General features: G+C 42.0%; 3 protein-coding genes and 1 long non-coding RNA gene across 5 annotated transcripts; 2 read left to right on the top strand and 2 right to left on the bottom strand.

Moving 5' to 3' along the window:
- The first annotated feature begins 608 nt into the window (after window positions 1–608).
- On the top strand, window positions 609–2,695 carry LOC146236933 (chemerin-like receptor 1). The gene is made up of 2 exons (XM_084687638.1): window positions 609–825; window positions 995–2,695. The coding sequence occupies exon 2, from the start codon at window positions 1,009–1,011 to the stop codon at window positions 2,023–2,025; it is 1,017 nt and encodes a 338-aa protein (XP_084543764.1). The 5' UTR covers window positions 609–825; window positions 995–1,008; the 3' UTR covers window positions 2,026–2,695.
- A 2,358-nt stretch (window positions 2,696–5,053) lies between these two features.
- Window positions 5,054–8,566, top strand: rnf185 (ring finger protein 185). 2 transcript variants are annotated; one of them, XM_084687645.1, is made up of 7 exons: window positions 5,054–5,198; window positions 5,603–5,882; window positions 6,153–6,171; window positions 6,291–6,403; window positions 6,734–6,788; window positions 7,336–7,453; window positions 7,713–8,566. In XM_084687645.1, exons 2-7 carry the CDS (start codon window positions 5,710–5,712, stop codon window positions 7,808–7,810), a joined length of 576 nt encoding a protein of 191 aa, XP_084543771.1. In that variant the 5' UTR covers window positions 5,054–5,198; window positions 5,603–5,709; the 3' UTR covers window positions 7,811–8,566. The 2 variants fall into 2 exon arrangements, with proteins under 2 accessions (XP_084543771.1, XP_084543772.1); XM_084687646.1 differs by lacking the exon at window positions 5,054–5,198 and having other exon boundaries at window positions 5,217–5,882.
- A 186-nt stretch (window positions 8,567–8,752) lies between these two features.
- Window positions 8,753–10,411, bottom strand: LOC146236931 (uncharacterized). The gene is made up of 2 exons (XM_084687642.1): window positions 10,234–10,411; window positions 8,753–9,682 (listed from the first exon to the last, which is right to left on the bottom strand). The coding sequence occupies exons 1-2, from the start codon at window positions 10,361–10,363 to the stop codon at window positions 8,961–8,963; spliced, it is 852 nt and encodes a 283-aa protein (XP_084543768.1). The 5' UTR covers window positions 10,364–10,411; the 3' UTR covers window positions 8,753–8,960.
- A 453-nt stretch (window positions 10,412–10,864) lies between these two features.
- LOC146236930 (uncharacterized) lies at window positions 10,865–12,256 on the bottom strand. Its single transcript, XR_014741007.1, has 3 exons — window positions 12,156–12,256; window positions 11,873–11,951; window positions 10,865–11,416 (listed from the first exon to the last, which is right to left on the bottom strand). It is a non-coding gene; the product is annotated as an uncharacterized LOC146236930 (long non-coding RNA).
- Window positions 12,257–13,971: the final 1,715 nt, after the last annotated feature.

The raw sequence follows: 13,971 nt of genomic DNA, 5'->3' as shown, positions 1-13,971 counted from the left end.
TTAGGGTTGCTCCAGCACCCCTACATTTCATCATAGCACCCCTAAAATTTATAATAATAAAAAAATACAAATTATTGTTTATTATCATTTGATGCTGGTAGTTCATGAAGAAAGGGACATCCTTAGTTTTCATTCATTCAATATTTTGCATAATAATAAATACATGTACTAATTTGTATCCATTGAAATTAGGGATTTATTAGCAAGGGGGTTTAACACTTTTGCAAGGCACTGTATTCATGTCACATTCTCATTGGGGGCTGAGCACCCCTGAAGGTCTGATCCTAGAATCGCCCCTGTTGGCAACACTGTGTACTGCTAGCCAATCATCTCCAAACTTATGTGTCCAATCAAGAAAAACGTGCAATCTTCTTTGGAAAAGTATCATCTTTGATTCAAAGTTCACTCTTTGGTGCAATTTAAAATTCAACGAGCTAGCAAGATGTGTCTCAGACAATGAGCATATAGACTAGGCTACTCGTAGCCTAATGTAAACGTACTTAAATTTCAGTGCTAATCTCCACATGGAATATGATAAATGTGCCATGTACTTTAATGCAAATTGAGTCATTTAAAATTGGTCTTGGGTTTTTGGGGCATCAGGGGTTTAATTGTCGGGTGATAAAATGTGTCAGTAACCGGCACTTCTTCACTATTCCTGTTTACACCACCCCTATTGCAGCACTTGATAAATTGACACACACACAAAAAAAAGAATGTCATCAGAAAATTCCACTGCTGAGAACATTTTAAGGAAGTAACGTTTACAGAAACAAAGGCAAGCCAAGGGAACAGTTCTGATAATATTGTGTTCTACATTTCATGGTGAGTCTCTTCTTTCAACATCTTAAATCTTACCTTGTTCTAATGATTTATCAGCATAGATAAATACTATTTAGAAAAAATAGGCTTCAGAGTCTCGATTTTTTGTGGGCTATGATAGGCATGATCTGTGTTTGACAAAATGAAAATGTTTTCCTCCCCAATTAAACAGGACGTTTTAACATAATGGATTTTGAGTACGAACCTTATGGGGATTATACTGCATACAATGGGACGAATGAGACATTCACTGCTGCTCCAGTGACATTTAGTCACCCCAAGTCTTTTCTGATGGAAACTCTAGTGACAATAAACATCATGATATGCCTGGTGGGACTCATCGGAAATGGTATTGTCATCTGGATTTCTGGTTACAAGATGAAAAAAACTGTCAACACCACCTGGTACCTCAGCCTGGCCATCTCTGACTTCCTATTCTGTGCCTGTCTGCCCTTCAACATATTTTACACAGCCACCTTGCACTGGCCCTTTGGACTGGCCATGTGCAAACTAGCCTCCTCTGCCCTGTTCCTTAACATGTTCAGTAGTGTCTTCCTTCTGGTTCTGATAAGTGTCGATCGCTGTGTGATTATCGTATTCCCAGTCTGGTCACAGAACCACCGGACTGTTCCGAAGGCCGTGGTGGCGGTGGTCCTAATGTGGGTCCTCTCAGCTGCCCTGACCGTCCCCTCGCTGGTCCACCGACAAATCAAGACTGTGGGCACGGCCACGGAGTGCCACACGGACTACGGGTTGAGTCACAGCACGGTGGCTGTGACACGATTTGTATGCGGTTTCTTAATTCCTTTTCTGGTAATTCTCTGCTGCTGCATTATTCTGTTTACAAAGTTGAGAAGTCTGACTCTGAAATCGAAGAAACCTTTCAAGGTCATCGCGGGCCTGGTCTTTGCCTTCTTTGTGTGCTGGATGCCGTTTCACACCTTTGTTCTGCTGGAGTTACACCTGGAGATTGTCACAGTGGAGGCCATCCAGACTGGGCTGAAATTGGGGGGCACTTTAGCCTCAGCAAACAGCTTTCTGAACCCCATATTATACGTGTTCATAGGCAATGACTTTAGGCGCACCCTGAAGAGGTCTGTTTTGTGGAGGATAGAAAATGCAATGGCAGAAGATGCTCGCACAGATGCTCGTAACCCTTCAAAATCTATGGAAAGTCTAGGCAAATCCATCCCCTTTGTTTGAGACTCACACGTATGTCATCTTAACACCGTTGTTAATAGGAACACAAACAGGATTATCCAATTGTTTTGTGTAATTTTCCAACCAATTCTTTTCCAGCAATTCTTTTCCAGCCAATTCCCTTTGGCTTTTCCTTGGTGCATGAAATTGTTAAAATGCTGGAAATGTTTTTTTTTAATCCAATTTGAATGGTCTTGTCTGTGTTTCCAGAGTTGATATAACAATGAAGAAGAGTATATTTAATTGTGCTGTCTTTGTTAGCAATGTAGTGACGTGACGAAATAGGTCAGATGGTCACACAGATCGGCGAGCCCGCAGCAAATAGGTAGCTAACTGTAGCTTAGCTCGGATTCTGCCACGCGGACTGGTGTTATTGTTGGGCAGTCAAAGTAATTTTCCAAGCTAAAACTGATCAAAACACAAGATGGCCATCCTTAGTATAGAGAATAAACGTGCGCGCAGTTTAGATGTAAAGAGTGTGGTTAAAGACTTGCACACAGATTTGCTAAACGACGCGCACATGTGTATAAAGTTGTCTACCGGTGTATCGACTATATGTAGGCATATTTGTTATGTTGTTGTGTTCTGTTTGAGCTGTTTGATATGTTATTTTTCTGTTGGAATACATTTGTTCTCTATTTGAGCTGTTTTTTCTGATTGAATAAATTTCCGTCAAAAGAAAAGTTGAGTTTCGATATCTTGCATCTCTACGGCTCTTCAGAATGTTCCAAAAAGTTCAGTTGATTGCGTCGGGGTTCTGTTCGTCCCGTTGGGATTTATCTTTGGATAATGACCGCCGGACAATACATCATCCCTTACATGTGTGGGGTGGGGGGGATTCCCCCAGTGGTGGAATCAACTCCCCACGTCCATCAGAGACACTGACTGTCTCTCCACCTTCAAGAAAAGGCTCAAGACGCACTTGTTCCGGGAGCACAACGGTACTCAGGAATTGTTTCCGTTACGGTAGCCTACTCTGCGTGAGTCTCACGGCGAATGCGTGACACTTGAATGCTCTGCAGCAGACACTTCTCAGAAGTAGCCTACACAAACACAAAAGAGGAAGAGCAAATGTCAAACTTCCACTTTGAATAACGTTTGAAGAACTGAAAGTTCACCAGGGTAGATTTACTTTTTCTTTTTTTTTTATTGTTCGAATTTGTGAGTCACGAGAGTTTAATCGATGAGAAATATCCTCCGCTGTGTAGAGGATTGTGGGTCAGATGTTTTTCCTTGAGTGAAAATACAAATAAGGCTCTACATTCAAACAACACCAAAACCAGAGCAGCTTCCAGGTCATCCGTCATCATTCTGCAGGACTTTTCGGCAGCGCTTGATACGATTAAACACCAGATCCTGCTCTTCAGACTTTCTGAGGTGGGCATCACTGGCACTGCACTCCAGTGGATCTCATCCTACCTGTCGGGAAGATCCTACCAGTTCTCCTGGGGAGGCAAACTGTCAGGCCCCTGCCAGCTCTCCACTGGTGTCCCACAGGGCTCCGTCCTCGGACCCCTCCTCTTCGCTCTGTACACCACCTCACTTGGACCAATCATCACCTCCCATGGCTTCTCTTACCACTGCTACGCTGACGACACGCAGCTTTACCTGTCGTTCCCCCCGACCGATCCGGGGATCTCAGCTTGGATTGAGGCCTGCCTCGCAGACATCTCAGCCTAGATGAACGAGCACCACCTCCAGCTGAACCTCGCCAAAACAAAACTTCTCATCATCCCGGCTAAAACCTCCATCTCCCACGATCTCTCAATCACCCTGGGATCTGCGACGGTGACCCTTCATCCTCTGCCAGGAACCTTGGGGTCACCATGGATGACGAGCTCTCCCTCACGGCCCACATTGCTGCGGTCTCACGGTCGTGTAGATTCACCCTCTACAACATCCGGAAGATCAGGAGATACCTGTCTGAGCACTCCACCCAGCTGCTAGTCCAAGCACTTGTCCTCTCCAAGTTGGACTACTGCAACTCGCTGCTCGCTGGTCTTGCAGCATGCGCAACCAGCCCTCTCCAGAGGATTCAGAATGCAGCGGCCCGCCTGGTCTACAATCTACACTGATGTTCCCATGTTATCACGCTCCTCATCTCTCTCCACTGGCTACCCATCACGACCCGTATCAGATTCAAGACCCTGGTACTGACCTTCCGAGCAGTGAACGGGACTGCACCCGACTACATCAAGTCTCTCCTGCAGCCTTACACCCCCTCTTCTTCAGACAACCGCCTGGTGGTCCCACCGCTCAAGACCGCCCGGTCTCAACACAAGCTCTTCTCTTGTCTGGCCCCCCAGTGGTGGAATCAACTCCCCACGTCCATCAGAGACACTGACTGTCTCTCCACCTTCAAGAAAAGGCTCAAGACGTACTTGTTCCGGGAGCACAACGGTACTCAGGAATGGTTTGCTTGACCCGATTGTTAGTTTCTTCAAGGATCACAATGACTTTGCTTAGAGACTTGTTGCTCTTGTGGTTAGTGGTAACTAAGTTACATTTGTGTACTCGCTGTGACATATTGTTTTAATGTTGCTTGTTTTTCCACAGGTACACTTGTACTTATTGTGGTTCATGTTGTTTAATTGTAACTTGTTTAACTACTTGCTCTTGTGGTTCTTCCCTTTGGCACTTATTTTGGCTGTTCACAATTTGTGCTTCATGTTTTTGGCTACTCGCAATGTTTTGGGGTGATCTTGTAGTTATTATCAGTGACCTATGCACTTTGTAAAGCTCTCTCTTGGAAGTCGCTTTGGATAAAAGCGTCTGCTAAATGAATAAATGTAATGTAAAAGTAAATAGCAAGTACTCAGAAAAACAGACTGCTTTGCATACAGAAAAATGTGACCGGATGCAATAGGACATCCTGGTAATTTTGGCACACTGCATTTGACAAACAAACTTTTTTCTGGCAAACTAAATTGTACTATAGTATGGATATTAAATCGCATCCTAAATCCCCAAACCTTGCTGATTGGGGAACCTCTTGTGTTGAAAATGGGAATTTCACTTCCGTGGCTCTGCCTCGGACCAATCCTGTACCGGCTTGGACAACCAATCCTTACACTAGGAATCCCCGTACGACTTCCGGACGCAGTAGCTATGATGCAATCATTGAATCAACTAAAACTAAACATAGGCTATATAACTTGGCAGCTTTTATGAATAAGGTAAATGTTTACTGAGATATCGCCGATCAAGTCATTTTACATACGAAATAACGAGCTAGGTAGCTGTTAGATGTGCTACTTTACTGAAGTGACGTTTGTCAGTTTTGCTCATTTAAGATTGCTTCTTCAACGTTAGCTTGTTAGCTTAGTCTGAATAGATAGCTTCGACTAGCACTTTCGTCAACAAACAAAACAAGTTCGCTTCTTAGCTAGCCAAACTACTAGCTCGCTATACAGTAGATAGTTACTATATAGCTATCAACGCGTGTTTATCGTTTACATTTAAATTGTAGTTAACGTCAGAGTAGCTTAGCTCATAAAGTAAGAGGTTTATTTAGTATTTTAGCTTTGTAGGACACTTATCAACGTTTACACGCTCACTCTTAACATTAACTTTATTTTAGTTTTACCGATGGATATGATCTGATGGGCAGACCTGGGTGTTAGGCAAGCTGCTAAGCTAACTCGCTTTATCGTCACGACACTCTGCGGCTCTGAATCTGGAGACGCAATGGCCAGCGCCGCACCTCCAACCGCTGGCTCTGCAGCCACAGAAAATCTCAACCCCAGCGCTAGCAGCTCGACAGCAGGAGAAGGTGGTAATCAAGACAGCACCTTCGAATGTAACATCTGCCTGGACACGTCTAAGGACGCTGTGATCAGTCTGTGTGGACACCTTTTCTGGTAAGCGCTCTCTTAAATACCTTATCATCGGGTTGTAGTGGCGTGTCCTTAGCTAGTGCAGGAGATTAAGCTGTAATAGTCGTGCCAACTCAAGCCTAAACATTCTATCTATAGAAGAAGGTTATAATGTAGTAACATTATAGAATTAGAATTATGTTTTAGAAGTTTTAGCTATTTGATGGCGCTAGTCACTGTGTACATATTTGCTGACATTACTTTTCTTCCTCCCCCAAACGCTCAAATGACTTCGCTGATTAATCGCTGATACAGTTGGCCCTGCTTGCATCAGGTAAGTCTACCCCAACTTTTTTCCCCAGACTTAGATTTTGCCCTTGAGGGGCCTTGATGTGTTCTTCGGTTTGTCATGGATGCAATCTCTGAAGGCTGTTGTTCCTCCCTTTTAAACAGTGGCTGGAGACCAGACCCAACAGACAGGTGTGTCCAGTGTGCAAGGCTGGCATCAGCCGTGACAAAGTCATCCCCTTGTATGGCAGAGGGAGTACAGGCCAGCAGGACCCGAGGTAGGTGAACTTACTAAAAACAGGAAGTAAGGTGCATTGAAAGACATTTCACATTTAACCAGCAGCTGTGACTTTTTCAGTCATGTTGTTTGATTGTAACTTGTTTAACTACATGCTCTTATGTTTCTTCCCATTGGCACTTATTTGATTTTTTATAATGTATGCTTCATGTTTTGGCTACCCGTAATGTTTTGGGGGTATCTCGTTGTTATGATCAGTGACCTATGCACTTTTGTAAAGCTCTCTCTTGGATAAAAGCATCTGCTAAATGAATAAATGTAAATGTATTCCATGCCAGTGCTGCGTACAATATTGTTTATTTTGTTACAGAGAACGAACTCCCCCTCGACCTCAAGGACAGAGACCAGAACCGGAGAATCGAGGCGTAAGTACAGCTTGCACCTCGTTGTCAGTAACCTCATGTAGACTTTCTTCATCTAACAAATTAACTTTATTTCTGACACAAAGGTCCATGTAAAATAAAATAGTTAACGAGGAGAAACAGAAACAACAACGTACACATGATCTTGGCATTTCACATGTCTACAGTGCTTAAAACACATACAGACTGTTTCAAAACATATCTTTCCAATAGCTTGAAATCAACGGATTCAACTTGTTTACACATTTTGGTTGGAAATTTCTGCTGCTTTGCTACAGAATTCACATATGATGAAACTGTTACATGGGATTGTGTGGTTGTCGTCAGGGCTAAGCTGCATGTAATTCATTTGCTAAATTTCCTCTCCCAACGGGTCCTATTAAACATTGTCTCTAAGGGGTTAAACCTGAGTCTCTTCGTTTTTTGTAGCCCCTGGAGAATGACAACATGCTGCATTGGCCATTGCATCACACTTGACGTCTGAAACTTAGTATATATTTTAAGACACACTTCTTACCTATATTTATTGATTGATTTTTTTTGTTTCCAGGGGTTCCAAGGGTTTGGATTCGGAGATGGTGGATTTCAGATGTCCTTTGGCATCGGTGCCTTTCCATTTGGCATTTTTGCCACTGCTTTTAACATCAATGATGGAAGGCCCCCTCCAGGTAGTATTTACTATTAACCAACTGTGAATATATTTTAACCCTGTGTACTACAAATACAATTATGTCAATAGTGCCTTATTGTTTGTCCCATGACCTTAAGGTTGCCAATGTTCTTCTTTCACCTCAGCATATGTATCTGTACATGAGGAAATACTGCCTAGTCTCTTATCAACTAATATAAACTATGATCTGAAACCATTTAACTGTTGCCCATTGTGTACGCATCAGTCTGATTGTACAGTAATATCGGTCCTCACAGCTGCGCCTGGGACCCCCCAGCACACCGACGAACAGTTCCTGTCCCGCCTCTTCCTGTTTGTGGCCCTGGTCATCATGTTCTGGCTCCTCATTGCCTGAATGACTTTAAAGGAAGGAAAGAGGCTCATGCTCGACAGTTCAAATCAAAAAGAGACACTGGCATTGTGATGTCATCCCAAGTGTCAATGTAAAGTATTGACCCAGCAAAGTCCTTGATCTAACTTCAGGGATTTAAAGTGTAGACATACTCTGTGACACTGATGGAAGTCTTATGCTATAGAATTTGCTGGCTTGAATCACCAAATTGTGTAATCCTATTGTCGAGGTCAGTATGTTTTTAATTGGAAAAATATTTACATGTTGCACTAGTTTCTGACTATGAGATAACATGTATGAAATGACCATGAAATAACTGAATGAAAAACAGTGTTGCAATATAGGTTAAACATTTGATTTGATAAATTGTACAACTGTCTTTTAGAGATGCCATTGATTCCTTATACCACTGGTCTGATGTCTGATATTACTAGTCCCTCTTACAGTTATCAATGAATCAAGAAACATAAACAATTCTGACTGCAGTGAATATGAGGTTATGTTGTTTAGTGACACTTCCTATGTCAGTTGACGCAGATTGTGGAGTCCTTGACATGTGTTTAGATAAAATAACAATTCTTTGGGGCGTGAAGCAGGATACCATTAGCTGAAATGTATTATACCGTTTTCTCTTGTTTGAAATTCAATTCAAATTATTTTTGTCCGGTTAACTGAAATAATTAACCTCTTTCTGTACTTTATTGTAAGTAAATACTGTAAAATATTAAGATGGCTATAAATAAACTGTTTAAATATCAACATTTTCGCATTTCATTCTAACTTACAAATACAATTCTGTATAGACTGCGTACTGCCTGGACTCTTCATAATGAAGAGGAAAGGATTTTAGAAAATATTTCATAGTAAACATTAAACTTTGAATGCCATGTTAGTAGATTTCACTTTTGTATTGTACAGACTTTCAAATGGAAAACCAAAAAACACTTTCACAATTTACATCCAACATGTTTTAATGTTCTGGGTTAATCATTGTCAAAAATAGAAAATACCATCCTTAGGTAACCAAATGCATCTTTTAAAAAACTAGAATCGCACCTCGAGCAAACAATTGTGGAGGGGAAATTATAAAAGAAATATATTTGGATCTTTAAACTTTCAACCGAAAATAAATGGCTTTGTATGAAACATGAAACTAGGCCTCTGGATCCGGGTGGTCCTGGGTGTCACACAAGGATGCCACACTAAACTCAGCCTCGTACAAAATCTGTTGGATTTTCATCTTGGTCTCGCACCTCTTCTGTGGAGCGAGCCTCTTCAAAGCTGGAACAAAGCTCAAGAGAAACAACTCGTCTTCATCCCCATCGCGCGATCTGGTGTGTGTGGCGTCAACATCCTTGACCAGTCTCTTAGTCTTGATTGGTAACTTGGCTGAAGTGCTAGATGAGCACGGTGATGCAGGGGACTCTATCTCTCTCGGCTGACTTCGTTTCCGTCCGGAAGACTGCTGGGGTACTGGAGATATCTGAGCGCCTGGCGGTAACTTTGCCAGGAAAGCCAGCTGTGCCATCTGTGGGCCTTGGGACACTGGGGACAGCTGGGTCACAAAGGCTAGCTGGGACATGGTGCTGGCCTGCGTGGTCGGTGTTATGGCCGACTGAGATACTTTGAGCATTTCAACAGGTTTGACGTCTCCTTCTGTGGTCTCAGAGACGTCGCCAGGGCTGTCAGGGTCGTCGTCGTCACGTGACACGGTGCCGTTTCTTGATTTTGAGAAAGGTGCTAGAAAATTCAGCAGTTGGCGGAATTTCCAGCGACTCGGTACAAGCTCTCCCTGCTCCTTAGTTCTGTTCTCTTGTCGTACTTCTTTCAGGTATCTATCCCTTAGGTTCTTCCATTTCCTTTTGCACTCATCAACTAGAGAAACGAAAGAAAAGTTATCACCAAGGAGGACAGGACATGAATCAACTTTGGTGAATAGCGAATGCCATTTAAATACACGTTTAAAGAGCATTTTTACCACAGAGGCAAAATCTATATCGCATTGGAATTATTTAAGGCTATACGTCAATTAATAGAAATATCGGGATAGATCAAGTTACAGTTTAGTAGTTAAAGACAGGTGCAAAGGCACATGTCCTTGCGCCCATGTTCGTCAAGTTAGTCAGTTCTACAGGTACAAATGGACTCTGTTACTTTTGGGTTTTCAACCTCTCAAATGGCTCGCAAGTGGCAAAATTCGCTTCCAAAGTAGTTCTTATTTAGCATCACCGAGTATAATTCGTGGTTGACGCCAAAAACACGGTCAGCATGAGTTTGTTGGGTTGGTGGGATTTTTAGCTCACTGCGCGCTACTCGCCGTTGTGCTGCGCATCAACGAATTCGATGAAGCTACCGCTGTGATTGTGCGCGCGTTCCCGTTATCAACGTGGATATACAACTAGCCAGCTAAATAAAACAACACTTACGTTGAAGACCTGTCAATGCGCTGATTCTTGTCCAAGCATGAGACCTACTATCTCCGCTCCGATAATTTGGAAGCGTTACATTGTACAGCTCAGGAAAATTAAACACAGTCAATATCAACTTTTCGTCCATCTTGCCTCAATGGTGCGCGGCAGCGGAAGCGACTACCTCTGGTCTTTCCGCTTGTGTGGTGTATGATTACGTATGCAACGATCACGAGGCGCGAGCAGCTTCGCTCTTTACCGCGCTTTGCCGCTTGTATTGTATGACTATTGCTGTTTGTTTCCTACGTTTACCACAAGAGGGCACACTAATCTGTCTAATAGTTAATGACTTACTAGACTGAGGACATTTTTACATTGACAAACGACTAAATTTGGGGGATGCATTAGTAGCCTAATTTGAGTAGCCTATTACTTCAGTGTCACACTGCATTAAGAAGTTACATTTTGGTTAAATGTGAGTGTCTATAAAAGAAAAAATGCAAAAAAGATGGCCATTAGCGCATACATAGCATCTGGTCACACAGTCCAGAGATGTTTATGAGGTTTCCGAAGAATGCACTTATTGAATGAAAAAATAGCAGAGTAATCAATCAACCAAAAAAACGACATAGTTTCCATTGCAAATACATTGCATTTATTTGCATTTATTTTGCATTTATTTTAGATGCGGTTGGAAGGGCAAATCATGCAGGAAGAGAACGTTTTGCCCAGCCTTCCCAAAGAAGTATTACACATTATCATAAAAGGCTCAAAGAAGAGACCATGTCAAAAAGTCAGACTTATAAAGGAGTATAAAATTAGAATTATTACTACAACGCTTTATTCTATTCTGTTTACATTTACATTTATTCATTTAGCAGACGCTTTTATCCAAAGCGACTTCCAGGAGAGAGCTTTACAAAGTGCATCGGTCACTGATAATAACAACAAGATAAATGTTTAGCATTATATTTCAGATGGATCTGATGTCTGGTGACCAGAACAACCCTCCTTGTCTTCCTCCCTCTCCCCCTCCCTCTCCTCCCCCATGGCCTCAGTCCTCTCCTGGCCATTAGCAGATGCGGTGTTCTCGTCCAGCAGGTTGCAGGCAAGGTTGGAGAAGGCGGAGAGAGGGAGGTTGTTTCTCTGCGTCTCCCTCTCACCAGCCTCACGCTCCTGCTCCCTCATCAGGCTACGGCCTCTGAGGAGAAAGTGGTATTAGAAGAGGATGTTTTACAGGTATGATTCAGATGGCTGAGCGGTTAAGGAGTCTGGCTATTAATCAGAAGGTCGCCGGTTCGACTCCCGGCCATGCCAAATGACGTTGTATCCTTGGGCATGGCCCTTCACCCTACTTGCCTCGGGGGGAATGTGCCTGTACTCACTGTAAGTCACTCTGGATAAGAGCATCTGCTAAATGACTACATGTGTGTGTTTACCTTGATGCATGGTTACACATTTACATGTTATTCGTTTAGCAGACACTTTGATCCAAAGCAACGTAGAAGTAGTGCAAATAGAATGTCTGAAAAGTCAACAATCAGAAGTGCATTAGTTCAAACAGTATTTCTGTGGTCAGAGTCAAAGAACCATGTGTGCTGTGTAAGTGTAATGCTTAGATTAACATTAGGCCTAAAGCATTTGTTCTGCCACTGACTTTTTATAAAAGTAGCCGATTACTATGCCAGATGCCAGCAGTATTGAGACGGCCACTAGCAAGGATCCCATGACATAACCTGGAAGACAAAATAGACCAGTTACAACAATGTTGACAGCAACGCTGTCTTTTTGGAAGCTCTGCTTGTAAGGTGGGTGGACTTCAATGTGTACTTTATCCTGATACTTCACAAACAAGGAACCATCACCGGAACATTAGAACACTGGAACTGTGGAATATTTGGAATATTGGAATAAAGTAAATAAAACAGGATATAGCCTACCCAGCACTCCCAAGTCCCTCTTCTTCTTTGGCCCCTGTCGAACCGGCCTGCTGATCCCTGTGTCTGGATTGGCTGGACTCTGGACCGTATCTGTGTGTTCTCAATGAGGTCATTACTACTGTTTTGTGAGAGAATACATTTTGACAGGTGTGAATGACTTTAAAACAAAATGTATGAATACTGAGGGACATAAAAGAGACAGCCACAGGTTGAAAACTTCACCATAATCCAGGCCATCAGATTTGTATGGGCGTAACCAACCTGTGCATTTGTCTCTGTGACAGTGTTGCTTCTGTAGGCTTCCATCTTGGGTCAGGACATAGCACCACAGGATCTCTGAATCATCTGAGTTGCGGCAATAACTGTGATTCCAAACTCCTGCAGTTAAGAAAAATAAAACGAAAATCTAAATATAGATTAATAATATAATATTTACAGTAAGTGTTTTTACCTCATTTTTATATTTTCAATAAATATTTTATTTCTTTATTTGTAAAAAATAAATATATACAGTGTATATATATTCCAAAGAGGGATTGGCTCACAACGGCCCTTTGTTGACATTAAGCAGTGTACAGAGAAACAGAACTCCTCTCTAGAGTTCACACCTCCCCTGTACATTCCAGTGATTCACCACAGGTTTATACAGAAAAAAGCGACAAATTGGCAACCCTGCTTGCATGTGGTGAGCATTAAAGTAATAAACAGCTGAATGCAGGCAACACATTAGGCACTAAATTCCACAAAGTTCATAGTAAAAAGAAAATATATGACCATATATATATATATTTGCCAATCTGTCTTGCACATGTGATACACTAAATATTTACCTAATTCAGTGTCCGAATATATCGATGAATTGAGTCTGCTGGTCGCGTGCAGCCATGTTGATGCACCTCTGGCCGGTGACGGATAACTGCTGCTCGCCTTTAGTTTGTACCCCGTTTAAAGGGGGACATTCTAATGACAGATGCACTTATCAGGCCTAATTTACGTACTGATCTTTAAAAAGATCTAAACAAGCGTTGTCATCTCATGTTAACACAATACACAAAGTTGTTTAACATTTCATATTTTTTCTTTTCTTTTTTACCTTGAAAACTTGATGTCCCAGAGAGTGCGGTGAATAGCAACATATATGCAGTCCAAAAAGACATTCCACGTATGGGAGCACAGTAGTTGACGGTACAGGAGAAAGTTGACCTGAGCATTTCTGCTTGAGAGTTATTCCTCCGCTGTCTCGTGAAGCACTCTTATCTTGCTTTTGGGTTGTGCAGTCTTCACAAACGTTCAGTAGAACCGCTGATTCCATTTTAATTTTTCACATGTATCATTGTAAACATTTACTTGGCTTAAGAGTAAAATGTTCAAAATGACTTCATGTCCCTGCTTAAACAACATGGATATTGTACACTTTAACAGCTTGATTGTGCTGTAACCTGGTAACCAATTGGGAGGACTGCATACAGTCAGGGAGTGTATAGAAAATGTGGGTTGGGGTCCCGCAGCGCTTTTGACATTGTAATGTGTAAAGTTCGTTGGCTATACCGGAATTTCGACGCCTTCTGTGGAAGAGTGTATTCAATAATTCAATAGGCCTATGTCAGTTGTAGACAATGTAATACTTTTAGCTGTGATATTTAATTAGGCCTAGTTGAGTAGATATGATGCTCAGGTTTTGTATAGGTTAAGCATTTTTATTTAAATAATGGGAGAGACTACAACATAGTAGCATATAGTATGTAATAATATTTGGAGATTAACTGAAAGTTAAATTATATGCCTTTCTAATCATCCAAATTAAATTAAAGTTCTA

Source organism: Hypomesus nipponensis, chromosome 22, assembly GCF_054491055.1.
Source record: "Hypomesus nipponensis isolate SF chromosome 22, ASM5449105v1, whole genome shotgun sequence".
NCBI classification, from domain to species: domain Eukaryota; kingdom Metazoa; phylum Chordata; class Actinopteri; order Osmeriformes; family Osmeridae; genus Hypomesus; species Hypomesus nipponensis.
Note: the sequence above shows the minus strand (reverse complement) of the source record. Positions and strands in the feature narration are given on the sequence as shown.

Coding starts and splice junctions, on each gene's coding strand:
- LOC146236933 (XM_084687638.1), top strand. CDS start 1,009: ATGGATTTTGAGTACGAACCTTATGGGGATTATACTGCATACAATGGG.
- rnf185 (XM_084687645.1), top strand. CDS start 5,710: ATGGCCAGCGCCGCACCTCCAACCGCTGGCTCTGCAGCCACAGAAAAT. Junction 6,404..6,733: donor ACAGGCCAGCAGGACCCGAG/GTAGGTGAACTT, acceptor ATTTTGTTACAG/AGAACGAACTCCCCCTCGAC. Junction 6,789..7,335: donor CAGAACCGGAGAATCGAGGC/GTAAGTACAGCT, acceptor TTTTGTTTCCAG/GGGTTCCAAGGGTTTGGATT.
- LOC146236931 (XM_084687642.1), bottom strand. CDS start 10,363: ATGGACGAAAAGTTGATATTGACTGTGTTTAATTTTCCTGAGCTGTAC. Junction 9,683..10,233: donor CGCATTGACAGGTCTTCAAC/GTAAGTGTTGTT, acceptor TCGTTTCTCTAG/TTGATGAGTGCAAAAGGAAA.